General features: G+C 41.6%; 1 protein-coding gene across 3 annotated transcripts in view; it reads right to left on the minus strand.

Moving 5' to 3' along the window:
- Positions 1-16,175, minus strand: part of LOC140477272 (zinc finger protein 236-like) — a 167,465-nt gene that overhangs the window by 17,817 nt on the left and 133,473 nt on the right. For all 3 annotated transcript variants that reach the window (XR_011960694.1, XM_072570867.1, XM_072570868.1), the window contains exons 26-27: positions 10,571-10,741; positions 5,345-5,538 (exon numbers count right to left, since the gene is read on the minus strand). Coding sequence is in view for 2 of the 3 variants with exons in the window: in XM_072570867.1 (XP_072426968.1) it covers positions 5,345-5,538; positions 10,571-10,741 (365 nt within the window). In the remaining variant the exon portion in view is untranslated. The remainder of the gene's footprint in view (positions 1-5,344; positions 5,539-10,570; positions 10,742-16,175) is intronic.

Consider the following 16,175-nt stretch of genomic DNA (forward strand, 5'->3'; position numbering starts at 1 on the left):
CTCTCTCTCTTTCTCTCCCTCCCTCCTTTGAGGACATCTTTTTGATTAAGTTTTTTTTTCTCATCTGCCTTAATAATCTCCTTATGTGGCTCAGTGTCAATTTTTTTTGACAATACGCTGGTAAAGCAACTTGGGGCACTTTACCACACAAAAGATGCTATACAAATACAAGTTGTTACATAGAACAGTACAGCACAATACAGGCCCTTCAGCCCTCGATGTGGTGACGACCTTTTAGCCTACTCTAAGGTCAAACTAACCGTCAGACCCTTCACTTTACTATTACCCACGTGTCTATCCAAGAATGGCTTCAATGCCACTAATGTTTCTGATTCTACTACAACTGCCGGCAGTGAATTTCATACATCCACCACTCTGTGTGCCTTCCTCCACCTTAAAATTATGTCCCCTCCTGATAGCCATTTCCACCCTGGCAAAGAGTCTCAGACTATCCACTCTATCTATGCCTCTCATCATCTTGTACATCCATCAAGTCACCTCTCAACCTTCTTCGCTCCAATGAGAAAAGCCCTAGCTCCCTTAACCTTTTATCATCAGGCATGCCCTCCAGTCCAGGCAGCATCCTGATAAATCTGCTCTTCACCCTCTCTAAAGCTTCTACATCCTTCCTATAACGAGGAGACCAGAGCTGAATACAATATTCCAAATGTGGTCTAACCAGGGCTTTATAGAGATGCAGTATAACCTCACGGTTCTTAAATTCAATCCCCCTGCTAATGAAAGCCAATACACAATATGCCTTCTTAACAACCCAATCAACGTGGGTGGCAACATTGAGGATCTATGGACGTGGACTTCAAGATTCCTCTGTTCCTCTTAATGCCAAGAATCCTCCTTTTAACCATGTAATCTGCATTCAAATTAGACCTTCCAAAATGAATCACTTCACACTTTTCCAGGTTGCATTCTGTCTGCCACTTCTCAGGCCAGCGCTGCATCCTGTCAATGTCCCAATGCAACCTACAACAACACTCCACACTATCGACAAGCATGAAGGCAAGCATGCAGGTACAGCAGGTCGTGAAGAAGGCTAATAGCATGCTGGCCTTCATAACAAGAGGGATTGAGTATAGAAGCAAAGAGGTGCTTCTGCAGCTGTACAGGGCCCTGGTGAGACCACACCTGGAGTACTGTGTACAGTTCTGGTCTCCAAATTTGAGGAAAGACATTCTGGCTATTGAGGGAGTGCAGCGTAGGTTCACGAGGTCAATTCCTGGAATGGCAGGATTGCCTTACACGGAAAGACTGAAGCGACTGGGCTTGTATACCCTTGAGTTTAGAAGACTGAGAGGGGATCTGATTGAAACGTGTAGGATTATGAAAGGACTGGACACTCTGGCAGGAGGGAACATATTTCCGTTGATGGGGGAGTGCCGAACCAGAGGACACAACTTAAAAATACGGGGTAGACCATTTAGGACAGAGATGAGGAGAAACTACTTCACCCAGAGAGTGGTGGCTGTGTGGAATGCTCTGCCCCAGAGGGCAGTGGAGGCCCAGTCTCTGGATTCTTTTAAGAAAGAATTGGATAGAGCTCTTAAAGATAGTGGAGTCAAGGGGTATGGAGATAAGGCTGGAACAGGATACTGATTAGGAATGATCAGCTATGATCATATTGAATGGCGGTGCAGGCTCGAAGGGCAGAATGGCCTACTCCTGCGTCTATTGTCTATTGTCTATTGTCTATTGACAACTCTATCAATCTTCATGTCCTCGGCAAACTTACTAACCCTTCCTTTCACTTCTTCATTCAATAATGAATGAAGAAGTGAATTTATAAAAATCACAAAGAGCAGAGGTCCCAGAACTGATCCATGAGGAACACCACTGATCACCAAGCTCCAGGCCGAATACTTTCCATCTACTACCACCGTCTGTATTCTACGGGCCAGCTGATTCTGATTCCAGACAGCCAAAATTTCCCTGTATCTCATACCTTCTTACTTTCTGAATGAGTCTACAACAGGGAACCTCATCAAATGCCTTGCTAAAATCCATAAACACCACATCCACTGCCCTACCTTCATCAGTGTATTTTGTCACATCCTCAAAGAATTCAATAAAGCTTGAGTGGCATGACCTGTCCTTCACAAAGCTATGCTTACTCTCTCTAATCAAGCTATGCTTTTTGAAATAATCATAAATCCTGTCTCAGAATCCTCTCCAATAAATCTGCCTACCACGAAACTCAGACTGACTGGTCTGTAATTCCCAGGTTATCCCTATTCCCTTTCTTGAACAAGGGAATAACATTTGCCACCCTCCAATCATCTCGTACCACACAGGCGGAGAGTGAGATCACAAAGTTCATTGGCAAAGGTGCAGCCACCTCTTTCCTCACTTCCCATAGTAACCTTGGGTATATCCCATCTGGCCCAGAGGACTTCTCAATCCTCATGTTTTTCAAACTTTCCAGCACATCCTCCTTCTTAAGATGCACCTGTTCGAGCGCATCAGCCTGTTTCATGCTGTTCTCACACATGCCAAGGTCCCTCTTTACTAGTGAATACTGAAGCAAAGTATTCATTAAGGTCCTCCCCTACCTGCTCCAACTCTAGACCCAAGTTCCTTGCACTATCCCTGATCAGCCCTAACCTTCACGCTGGCCATCCCTCTTGTTCCTCACATAAGTGTAGAACGCCTTGGGGTTTTTCTTAATCCAACATGCCAAGGCTTTCTCATGCCCCCTTTCAGATCTCCTAAGGCCATGCTTCAGTTTCTTCCTGGCTACCTTGTCATCCTCTGGAGCCCTGTCTGATCCTTGTTTGACTAGATGATCCACATCTCTTGTCATCCAAGGTTCCTTCATTGTACCGTCCCTTCCTTGCCACAGTGGGACAAACCTATCCAGCACTCGAAGCAAGTGCTTCCTAAACAACCTCCACATTTCTGTTGTGCATTTCCCTGAGAATAGCTGCTCCCAATTTATGCTCCACAGTTTCTGCCTAATAGCATTGTAATTCCCCCTCCCACAATTAAATACATTACTATACTGTCTGCTCCTATCCCTCTCCATGAGTATAGCAAATATCAGGGAGTTGTGATCACTATCACCGAAATGCTCTCCCACTGAGAGACGTGACATGTGATCTGGTTTGCTACCAAGCACCAAATCCAATATGGCCTCCCCTCTAGTCAGCCTATCTACCTGCTGAGTCAGAAATCCTTCCTGGATACACCTGACAAAATCTGCTCCATCCAAACTATTTGTAATAAGGAGGTCCCAATCAATATTAGGGAAGTTGAAGTCACCCATGACAACAACCTTGTTACTTCTGCACCGTTCCAAAATCTGCCTCCCAAACTTCTCCTCCGTGTCTCTGTTGCTATTGGTGGTCTATAAAAAACTCCCAATAAAGTGACTGCTTCTTTCCTGTTTTTGACTTCCACCAAAATGACTCAGTAGACATATCGACGACATCCCTTTTTGCAGCTGTTATACTATCCCTGATTATCAATGCCATTCCCCCACCGCTTTTACCTCCCTCCCTATTTCTTTTGAAACATCTAAACCCCAGAACATCCAACAACCATTCCTGCCCTGAGATATCCAAGTCTCCGTAATAGCCAGAACATCATAGCTCCAAGTACTGATCCATGCTTTAAGTTTATCACCCTTAATCTTGAACACTTCGAGTTAAAATAGGAGAGAGTGAGGGCTGCAGATGCTGGAGATTAGAGTCCAGAGTTTGGTGTTAGAAAAGCACAGCAAGTCAGGTGCATCCGAGGAGCAGGAGAGTCGACGTTTCAGGCATAAGTCCTTCATCACAAATAAGCGATAAAATAGACACACTTCAACCAATCACACTGACTGCAACTTTGCCCTATCAACTGTCTATCCTTCTGCACGCTGTATCTACCTGTTCACCAGCTACCCCATCCTAGGACCCATAGCTCCAGTTCCCATCGCCCTGCCAAACTAGTTTAAACCCTCCCAAAGTGCTCTCCCGCCTGGTGTTCCTCCAAACAAATGTCTAATGCATAGCTCTTTCAACATTTTTTCCTAACACTATGTAAAGCTAGACACTACTGGAAGCCTGTCAAGTCTCACTTTTTAAAATTAGGTTTATTTTGAGCTAATAAAAATTTTGAGTTTATTTTAATATATTTGACTCCCTAAATTAAATAGAGAGTGATATGTATCCAAAAAATATTTTTCCACAGAGCTTTATGAAGGTATAGACAACACAGTTTGAAATGATGGTGGAATCAAACACAACAGTAGCTTTTGGAGGGAATTGGAGACAAACTTGCAAAGAAATAAATGGAGTGCTGGAGGGGAAAAGCAAGTGGATTGGGACTAATTGGATAGTTATTTTTAAAATGATGGCTTGAATGGCCCTCTTTTTACCTGTGTGATTCTAAATTTAAGTCTACAATCTCTGTTCTTGGTCACATGCAGCACATAATGTTGATAGCTCCACATCTTCCTTATGCTTGCCTTTGAAATGTAATGTGGAATTAGTTTTGTTTAAACCATACCTATGTTCTGCAATCATTTATTGCATCAAGTTCTGTGTTTTTGGTTGAAAAGTGATTCCTGTAACAACTTACTAAGTTATATGCTTGAAGATATAAGACATTTCAACATTAATGAATTTTTTGAAAGTTCGCTATCTTTTTCAATGGAGGAAGCATGAAGTACTGGATGAAACTTCAATGTGATATTCTTGAGACAAGTGAATTGATAAGGAAATATTGGATACATCTCTACAACTGTCCTATCCAGCAAAAAAATAGAAAAACATCCAGTTTTAATCAGGTGTCTTCAACTATCCGGCCCCCAAGCTCTAGAAATCCCTTCTTAAAACCTCTTTGCTTAGCTTTCCTACTTTAAATACAATTATTTTAAAACGCTTTCTTTGACTAAGTGCTTGATCACTTGTTCTAACATTTCATTATGTAGTAGTGTCTACAATGCCTATGTGGAGCATCTTTGGATTTTATTTTTTCATTAAGGTGGTGTATAAGTACACAAGGTTCTGGATTAGTGGTGCTGGAAAAGCACAGCAGTTCAGGCAGCATCCGAGGAGCAGGAAAATCGACGTCAATGGCGATCAGAGTGGAAGAGCATGATGCCCGACGAAGGGCTTATGCCCGAAATGTCATCTCTCCTGCTCCTGACTGGCTGTGCTGGCACCACACTCTTCGATTTTGTTGCATATTGAGGACAGTACTGACATTCGCTGCTAGAAATCTGAGTCTACAACTCACAGACCACAAGACCTATCATAAGTATCAATATACTCTCAGCTATTAAATGACAAATTTTTAAATAATGAATACATTAATGTTTGGAAGTGTCCTGTTGGTTCAGCCTTACCTGAGCAGCTATGTTGAGTGTGACTGTGTCTAGACCAGCAGACAGCATGCTTTGGGTGTCAGTCAAAGTAAGAGTAACACTGCCATCTCCACCCATATTAGCAGATGACATCTCAAGATTCTGGGTAGGGACAGTAGTTTGGGAAAGAGATGTAGTGAGGGAAGATGCCAAACTGTTTGCAGTTGAGCTCAACCCTATAAGTGATGCAAACAAATACTGAATCAGTTCCTGTATCTCTATGGGACATAGTGAGCAAAATACTTTTATTCATCATTCATTAATTTTCCTCTGGACAATACTTACAATCCTAGAACTTTTACCTTGATATCTGATTCAAGACGCCCAACAAATGCCAGAAAATATCCAAAGAGATTTTTACTATTAGCAGCATGTTTCAACCAGTAACCCTTTTGAGGTTATAATACATGAGACACACAGTACTAGAAGTTTTGTTAGATAGCTGTAGGACCCTGTTAACTTTCATACTTGTTAACTATTCTAGATCTGGACTAACACTGTAAATTACTATTGGCTAACTAACTGTTAAGTAAGTGTCTACAATGCACATTTTTGGACCTGATCTTGTATTGCTCACCAGTTACTCACCACAATTATTCCTAATAAAGTTAAATACCTTTGTGAAAGTTTGGCTTGTGACAATCAAAACATTTTAACTTTACAATGGACTAAAGGCAAACAAGACATGAGGACTGGGTGGTCTGCATCAAAGGGCTTTAAAGGAAGTAGCTGCAGAGATATATAGGAGGCATTGGTCAAAATATCCAAGACCTCACTGGATCCTGTTGGATTCCAGCAGAAAGGAGAACTGTCAACATGGCGCCATTATTCAAGAAGGGAGGGAGACAAAAAGCAAGAAACTTAGGCCAGTTAGCCTCACATTGGGAAAATGCGAGTCCATTATTAGAAAGAAACAACAGAGCATTTTAAAAATACTTAATGCAATTAAAGAGAATCAACATGGTTTTGTGAAAGGGAATTCATATTTAACAAATTTGCTAGCGTTCCTTAAGGATATAACAAGTAAGGTGATGAACAAGAACTGTTAGATGTGTATTTGGATTTTCAAAACCGCATTCAATAAAGTGTCATTTGAAAAGTAATTACACAAGAGCTCACTGACTTTTTTTTTGTGTGTGGGGGGGTGGGCGGTGGGCGGTGGAAGGTACAGCGATGTATTAGTGTGTTTTGAGAATTGGTTAACACACAGAAAACAGATTTGGGATTTTAGGTTTAAAAGATGTAACTAGTGAAGTACCACAAGGATTACTGCTAAATTGCCCATAGTGTTAGGTGTAGGGGTACATGTAGGGGAATGGGTCTGGGAATGGGTCTGGACACTCTTCGGAATGTCAGTGTGGACTTGTTGGGCCGAAGGGCCTGTTTCCACACTAAGTAATCTAACCTAATTAACTAATTGAGACCTTACACATATTAATGATAGAGGAAAAGGCACAGTATATCTAAATTTGCTGATGATACAAAAATAAGTGGAAAGGCATCTTGTGAAGAGGGCATAAGGAAACAGCAAGGGGCTATAGACAGGTTAAGCAAGTGGGGAGAAACTTGGCATATGTATTACAAGTATTCTTTGTTAGGAAAAATCAAAAGGCAGACTATTATTTAAATGAACAGCGGTTCCAGAGAAATTTGGGTGTTCTTGTACATGAAACACAAAAAAGTTAGCATGGAGGTGCGGTGAGTGTTTAAGGCAGCAAATGGAATTCTGGGCTTTATTGTCAGGGGAATGGAATTTAAAAACAGAGAAGACTTGTTCCAACACTACAAGGTGTTGTTGAGGTTGCACTGTGTTCAGTTTGGTCCCCATATTTAAAAAAAGGATATACTAGTACTGTTCAAAAGTGATCCACTAGGCTGATTCCTGGGATGAATTGATTGACTTATCAAGAACAGCTAAACAGGTTAGGCCTTTATTCATCAGAATTTAGAAGAATCTTATTCAAATATACAAGATTCAGATGGGGCTTGACAGAGTAGATGCTGAGGAGTTGTTTCCATGGAAAGCAAATCTTGAACTTGGACATAGTTACAGAATAAGGGGACACTTGTTTAAAACTGAGATGCAAAGGAATTTCTTCTTCCAGAGGGTAAGGAATGTCTGGAATTACTATCTCAGAGTTGTACAGGCTAGATCACAGAAAGCATTTAAAAGAGGAGGTAGGGTCAGTTACCTCAGTTTGCTGGTTTATGATGCATAGTGATGCCAACAGCCTGGGTATAATTAGCATGGTTACCATGAAGGTGTACTGACCCTCAGGTTAAATCAGAATCAGTTATTTTTGGTAATGAGGTAACAGCGCTATGGTCCACGAGGAGGGAAGTAGTGAGAAATGACGGAGGAGGAATCTGGGAGAAAGGGATCACAAAAGACCTGGTGCTCAACAGGAAGAAGAGGGAGTATCTGAGATTCTTCAGTTGGTGAGTAGTGGGAAAGTTTGAATAAGTGGTTCCTACTTTCCTGCAGTAGTAGAAAATGCTGAAAAATGTGTTGCTGGAAAAGCGCAGCAGGTTAGGCAGCATCCAAGGAACAGGAGATTCAACGTTTCGGGCATAAGTCCTTCTTCTGCTCCTTGGATGCTGCCTGACCTGCTGCGCTTTTCCAGCAACACATTTTTCAGCATTTTCTACTAATGCAGGAAAGTAGGAACCACTTATTCAAACTTTCCCACTACTCACCAACTGAAGAATCTCAGATACTCCCTCTTCTTCCTGTTGAGCACCAGGTCCTTTGTGATCCCTTTCTCCCAGATTCCTCCTCCGTCATTTCTCACTTTTCCAGCAACACATTTTTCAGCTCTGATCTCCAGCATCTGCAGTCCTCACCTTCTCTTAGTAGAAAATGCCTTTGTTTTGCAACTCCAGGGAAGCTCTAAACGATGTCAAATTCTAGTGTGCTGTTTGGTTTTTTTCCCTCTTCAAATGCTGTACAGACTGTTCTAGAACGTTCTGTACATACTTTTGATAATGTTTCTTTAAATGAATAAAGTATATTTTTGTAATAATAAAACTGGTTCCTATTTTATTGCTTGTAGTTTAGGAAGCAGTCACATCCCTTAGATTAACTAGCTCAATTTCAGTCAGTGGTCTGTGATAGGAGAGTGTGAGTACGAACAAGGCAAATAGAGGGACCTAGGAGGTAGTACTGAAGAAGCCTCAGCCCTTGAGCTTGTCTAAAAGGTTCGAGATTCTTGCTCCCTGTGTCGATGAGACTGGAGGCTTTAGGAAGGAAGTGCAAACTAACCACAGCACTGCGGTACAGGAGGCCATTCAAGAGGTGGGAGAAAGGAGAAATGTTGTTGTAATGGGAGGTGTATAGTCAGTGGAATAGACTCTGTTTTCTGTGGCCACAATCAAAAGCCCCAAGGGCCCTGTTGCTTTCCTGGTGCCTGGGTTCATGACATCTCATCTGGGCTGCAGAAGAACTTGGGGGGAAGATCCAGCTGCCATGGTCCATATAGGTACCAATGACATAGGTAGAAAAAGGAAAGTGATCCTGAGGGAATATGAGTAGTTGAGGCTAAATTATAAAGCAGAACCAAAAAGGTAATAATTTCTGGATTACTACCTGAGCCACAACAAGAATGAAGTGGTAAATGTGTGGCTTATTGATGATCTGGGGAAAACCGGGTTTGAATTCATGTGACATTGGAACCAGTACTGGGCAAGAAGGGAGCCACTTGAAAAGACAAGCTCCATCTGAATCATGCTGGAACCAGACTCCTGGCAAATTGCATAACCAGGGCTACAGATAGGGCATTAACCTAAATAGTGGATTCAGTGCATGGAAATTTTAAAAGAAGGGGTGGGAGAGCTTGGCAGAGGTTAGTAATGTTTCCACACCAAGTGTTTGGATAGAGACTATAGAAAGGCTCAAGAATCTAACTTGAGGCACAGCTGATGTGGCGACAACAATGGAGAACAGGGGGCAGTCAATGCACAGCTTAGGGTGTTGTACTTAAATGCATGCCGTATACAAAACAGGCTAAATGAGCTTGTAACACTGATGAAATTGGCAGGTGTGATGCTGCGCATATCACAGATGTGGTTGCAAGAGTTCAGAGCTTGGACATCCATGTCCTACTGAAAGGAGAGATAGATGGGCAGAGTGGCAGAAGGTGTGGGGTAGCCTTGTTAGTAAGAAACTAAATTAAAAATCGATAGCAAGTGATACAGATTCAGATGGCACTGAATCTATGTGGGTAGAGTTGAGGAAGCACAAAGGAAAAAAAGACCTTGATGGGAGTTATGTACAGTAGTCAGGATTTGGGGAAGAAAATAAATCAGGAAATAGACAAGGCATGTAAAAAACTACAATAATCATGGGAGACTTCAATATGCAGGTGGACTGGGAACAGACTGGTCGTGGACCTCAAGAAAAGGAATTCTTGGAACATCTACAAAATGGTTTGTTGGAGCAGCCTGTGGTAGAGCTGACTAGGGAACAGGCAATTCTGAATTTGCTGATGTGTAATGAAGACTTGATTATGGAGCTTAAGGTGAAAGAACCACTAATGGGCAGTGACCACAGTATGATAGATTTCAGCCTGCAGTTTGAGAGGAAGAAACTGGAATCAGATGTAACAGTATTACAATTCAGTAAAGATAACCACAAAGACATGAGGGTGAACCTGGCCAGAACTGATTGCAAGGAGAGCCCAGCAGGGAAGACAATGGAGCAGCAATGGCAGGAATTTTGGGAGGCACAACAGAAATTCATTGCAAGGAAGAATAAATATACAAAGGAGGAGAGGACAAGGCAACCATGGCTGACAAGGAAAGTCAGGGACAGCATACAAGCAATAGAAAAAGCAAGCAATCTCGGTGAAAATTAGTGGGAAACCAGAGGATTGGGAAGCCTTTACAAATCAGCAGAGGATAACTAAAGAAACAATAAAGGGGTGGGGTGGGGTGGGGGAAGAGATGAAATATGAGAGTAAAGTAGCTAATAATATTAAAGAAGACTGCAAGAGTTGTTTTTAAAAAAGATATCTAAAAAAGGTAAGAGAGTCAAGAGTTGACGGTGGACTGCTGGTACATGAGGCTAGAGTAGGAGTAATTGGGATCAAAGAAATGGCGGGTGAACGAAATAGATACTTCGTCTCAATTTTCATAGTGGAAGACACCTGAAGCATACCTGAACTTCAACAGAGTCAGAGGTGAGTGTAGTGGTTATCACTAGGTCAATACCTGGTATGTTGGCACTTGTAGTATTAAGGCTGGATCCCTGATTCAGAATTTGATCATTGCTGATAGTCAATGTGGCAGTACTAGGTTGATTATTCACTGATGTTTCCAATTGGATCCCTCCATTCATTTCACCATTACCAGTACTGCCATGCTGCTGAATGATATCCTGACCTTATAAGGAAAGAGAAAGAAAGGTTTAGAAATTTTGAAATAATCTTGAAAAGCTCAAAATAATAAATTAGACATTTTCAAAACTGATTTATTATATTTTAATTAAGTATATTTTCCTCTATAATTTCACTTCAAACAATGTGAATGGATTAATTCACACTCATTACAAACACTTTGTAATTATAGTTATGGATATAAGACAGTGCAAAGTTAATGTTTGCTGTGTATGTGTTAAGTATGATGAACTGTCTTTTAACAGTCTGATCACATGACATCATGATGCTGTCAGCAGCCATGACACAGCTTCATCTAACCTTGCTGCCTGCAGAATGAACACCTCCCTAATAAAGCTTCTACTGCTGTTAAACACTTGGGTCTCCTGATTCTTTGTGAAATGTAATGCAAATGGAAAACTGCCAACAAGGAAAAAAACTGCTTTGAGATCCATTAGGTAAATCCCACTAATGCTTTGAAGAAAACACAATCATGGTCATTACAGCAGACCTTGGAGGCACTTCAATAAATAGAAGAAATTAAAAGACTCCATCACTATATCAAATTAGGTACAGTCAGCGAGACATTTAAAAAAAATTAACTCTCCAGAAAAACCTCACTACAATCTTCACCCTGAAGGGCCACTAAGCATCAAGAACACTATCTGGAGGGTATATATTGAGCTAGAGGTGTAGACTTGAAGGAACAGAAATACCTTGTTTCAAATGGAAAGAAAAGGAGGAAATGCTAAGAATTAAAGCAGATATAGTCATCGATGTTGCGCCAATCTGTGAAACCAATCTGAAGCCCATCTAACCTACACTATTTCATTTTCGTCTATATGTCTATCTAATGACCATTTAAATGCCCTTAAAAGTTGGCAAGTCTACTACTGTTCTACCTTTGACATCTGTCATATATCTATCACCCCTCAATTTAAAGCTATGTCCCCTCATTCTAACCATCACCATCTGAGGAAAAAAAAGATACTCACTGTCCACCCAATCTAATCCTCTGATTGTCTTATATGTCTCAATTTAAGTCACCTCTCAACCTTCTTCTCTCTAACGAAAACAGCCTCAAGTCTCTCAGCCTTTGCTTGTAAGACATTCCCTCCATACCAGGCAGCATCCTAGTAAATCTCCTCTGAACCCTTTCCAAAGCTTCCACATCCTTCCTACAATGCGGTGACCAGAACTGTATGCAATACTCCAAGTACGCCATACCAGAGTTTTGTACAGCTGCAGTATGACCTCATGGTTCCGAAACTCAATCCCTCTACTAATAAAAGCTAATACACTGTATGCTTTCATAACAATCCTATCAACCAGGGTGGCAACTTTCAGGGATCTATGTACCTGAACACTGAGATCTCTCTGATCATCTATACTACCAAGAATCTTACCATTAGCCCAGTACTCTGTATTCCTATTACTCCTTCCAAAGTGATTCACCTCACACTTTTCCACATTAAACTCTCAGCCTAGCTCTGCAGCTTATCTATGTTCCTCTGTAATCTACAAAACCCTTCATCACTATTCACACCTCTACTGACCTTAGTGTCACCTGCAAATTTACTAACCCATCCTTTTACACTCTCATCTCGGTCATTTATAAAAATGACAAACAGCAGTGGACCCAAAATAGATCCTTGCAGTACACCACTAGTAACTGAACTCCAGGATGAACATTTCCCATCAACCACCATACTCTGTCTTCTTTCAGCTAGCCAATTTCTTATCTAAACCACTAAAACCACCCCAATCCCATGCCTCTGTATTTTGTGCAATAGAATACCGTGGGGAACCTTATCAAATGCCTTACTGAAATCCATATACACCACCGCAACCATTTTACCTGCATCCACCTGTTTGATTACCTTCTCAAAGAACTCAGTAAGGTTTGTGAGGCACGACCTACCTTTTACAAAACCATGTTGACTATACCTAATCAACTTATTCCTTTCTAGATGATTATAAATCCAATCTCTTATAACTTTTTCCAACATTTTACCCACAACAACTGAAGGAAGGCTCACAGGTCTATAATCACCAGGGTTGTCTCTACTCCTCTTCTTGAGCAAGAGAACAACATTTGCTATCCTCCAGTCTTCTGGCGCTATTCCTGTAGACAATGATGTCAAAGATCAAAGCCAAAAGCTCTGCAATCTCCTCCCTGGTTTCCCAGAGAATCCTAGGATCAATCCCATCCAGCTCAGGGAACTTATCTATTTTTACACTTTCCAAAATTGCTAACACCTCCTCCTTGTGAACCTCAATCCCATCTAGTCTAGTAGCTTGAATCTCAGTGTTCTCCTCGACAACATTATCTTTTTCTAGTGTGAATACTGATGAAAAATATTCATTTAGTACTTCCCCCATCTCCTCTGACCCCACGCACAACTTCCCACTACAATCTTTGATTGGCCCTAATCTTTTATTTCTGGTATACCTATAGAAAGCCTTAGGGTTTTTCTTGATCCTATCTGCCAATGACTTCTCATGTCCCCTCTTGGTTCCTCTTAGCTCTCTCCTTAGGAAGTTCCTGGCTAACTTGTAACTATCAAGTGCCCTAACTGAGCCTTCACATCTCATCCTAACATAAGCCTTCTTCTTCCTCTTGACAAGAGATTCAACTTCTTGAGTAAACCACGGCTCCCACGCTCGACAACTTCCTCCCTGCCTGACAGGTACATACTTATCAAGGACCCAGAGTAGCTTCGCCATCCTATGCATCTTAAATCTTGCCTTATCGCATCATAATTGCCTTTCCCTAGTGATAACTCTTGTACTGCGGTGTATACCTATCCCTTTCCATTGCTAACGTAAATATAACTGAATTGTGGTCACTATCACCAAAGTGCTCACCTACTTCCAAATCCAACACCTGGCTGGGTTCTTTACCCAGTACCAAATTTAATGTGGCCTCATCCCTTCTTGGCCTCGCTACATACTATGTCAGGGAACCCTCCTGCACACACTGGACAAAAACGTACCAATCTAAAATACTTGAATTTTAGTATTCCCAATCAACATTTGGAAAGTTGAAATCCCCAATAACAACCCTGTCACTTTCGCTCCTATTGAGAATCATCTTTCCTATCCTTTCCTATACATCTTTGGAACTATTTGGAGGCCGATAGAAAACTCCAAATAGGATGACCGCTCCTTTCTTGTTTCTAACCTCAGCCCCTACTACCTCAGTAGACAAGTCCTCAAATATCTTTCTGCAACCGTAATACTGTCCTTAACGAACAATGCCATACCCCCTCCCCTTTTACCATCTTCTCTGTTATTCAAAATATGAACAATCCAGAAGAGATTACTGATAGAAAAGAACCTAGACTTAAAGAAAGCATTGGATACAGCCGCCAGGGAAGCTCAACAGCAAAGCTCAACCATACAAGTTCACAAAATGGCAACTGAGAAACACCATCAAAACGGCCATCAATATGGAAAAATAGATCAGCAGCAACTTGTTGATATAAAGAAGCTGTACGTAAAAACTGCTAGAAAAAAAAGGGCAAGTCAATGAACAGGCGTGTTTGAGAAGGAAATCTGAACAACATACAGCCAAAGTACAGAAACCAATGAGTGGAAAAAAAATCTACATGGTACAAAACGGAAATGAGAAAAACAGGTCCTGAAAAGAAGCTACTTTTAAATTTACTGGCCATTGCTGGTGACTGCAACCAGTACTGGATCACCCCCTTACTGAATACCAAACCAGTAAAAAGAGAGGTGGATATCAGAGTTCCTCTTTCAATTCTAGCTGAAAAAGTGTGTATCAGAAGCAGCTTAGTCATACTTCAACCCTCAAAATTTGTGCTAAGAACTTAAAATCACCACTTTGCCTGTACTAAGAGGTAGTAGCAAGGTTAATGTTCAGTTATAGGTCAGTCTGAAAATTTATCCCTACACATTATCAAAAGAAATTTTCCAGGTTTACTGGGAAGAACGTGGCAGAGAAAAATCAAACTCAACTGCGTTGAAGCAAATCACTTGCCAGATTTTGAGAAAGACCTATCACAGAAACATGCCATTGTTATCAATGGGAAAAGATCTCTGTCAAACTGAAAATCAAGTAAAATATTGCAAAGCTAGATCAATGCCTTATACAATCAGACCAAAGTTGAGGCTAAAGTAGAGAGACTGGTCAACACAGAAGTCCTGGAACCTGTAAATGAGAAGGACTGCGCTACATCCATCACAAAGATGGATCGGTATGCATCTGTGGTGGTTTTAAGGTCACTATTAATTATGCACTGCTGAAGGACAGGGCGGAGGGAGGAAAGGCGTTATTTGACATTGTAAGAATTAATTAACTTAATTAAAAGAGGTAAGACATGGCAGGACAGCTCCAAGTTGGAGTCTGCTCCTCTTTCCAATGTGGAAAGCTGGGCACATTTCCAGTGCCTGGGATCTGCATGTGTGCATGAAGTGCCTCCAACTGCACCTCATGGAAACCAGAGTTTTGGAGTTGCAGCAGAGTCTGGGAACACTGAAGCAATTGTGAGGTGGACAGTATCGTGGATAGCACGTATTGGTGGTCACACCACAGATTCAGGCAGCAAGGGAATATGTGAACACCAGGCAGAGCAGGAAGGCTAAGCAGAAATCTCCTGTGGCTACTCCTCTGCAAAACAGACATACCGTTTTGGATACTGTTGAGGAGATTGGTCTCTCAGGGAATAACAGAGGCAGTCAAATTCATGGCACCATGGTTGGCTCTGCTGCAGAAGGAGAGATGAATTTGCATTGAAATGCTGTAGTTCTAGGGGGTTCAATCATAAGGGAAATATATAGCATTTCAGTGGCTGCAAATGACAGTCCAGGATGGTGTGTTGCCTCCCTGGCATTAGGGTCCTGGATGTCTCAGAGCAGTTGCAGGACATTTTGGAGATGGGAGCGGGAGAACACTCCGTGGTTATGGTATGCATTGATACTAATGACATAGGTTTTAAAAAAAAAGAGATAAGATCCTGAAAACAGCATATTGAGAACCAGTAAGAAATTTGAAATTCAAAAGGTAGTCATCTCAGGATTACTAACAGTGCCACAAGCTAGTCAGGGTAGAAACAGCAGGATATATAGGATGAACATCTATGACATGACTGAAAAGATGGTGCAAGGGAGAGATTTTCCAATTCATGAGGCATTGGGACTGGTTCTGGGGGAGATGGGACCTGGACAGGGCTGGGACTGATGTCCTTTGGTCCTGGTGGGCATGGTGGTACTTGGTAGAGTGGTTGGAGAGGCTTTAAACTAGTGTGACTGGGGAATGGGAACCAGAGGAATAGGGCAGTAGGTGCAAAAATGACTAAGAACAAGAATAAGAACAGTCAGAGAAATGCTGCTGAAAAGAGCAGGGAGGTGGTCTAAAATGCATGCGTTTCAATGCGAGAAGTATAATAGGCAATGCAGATGAACTCAGAGCTTTG

This window comes from Chiloscyllium punctatum, chromosome 5 (genome assembly GCF_047496795.1).
Source record: "Chiloscyllium punctatum isolate Juve2018m chromosome 5, sChiPun1.3, whole genome shotgun sequence".
NCBI classification, from domain to species: Eukaryota; Metazoa; Chordata; class Chondrichthyes; order Orectolobiformes; family Hemiscylliidae; genus Chiloscyllium; species Chiloscyllium punctatum.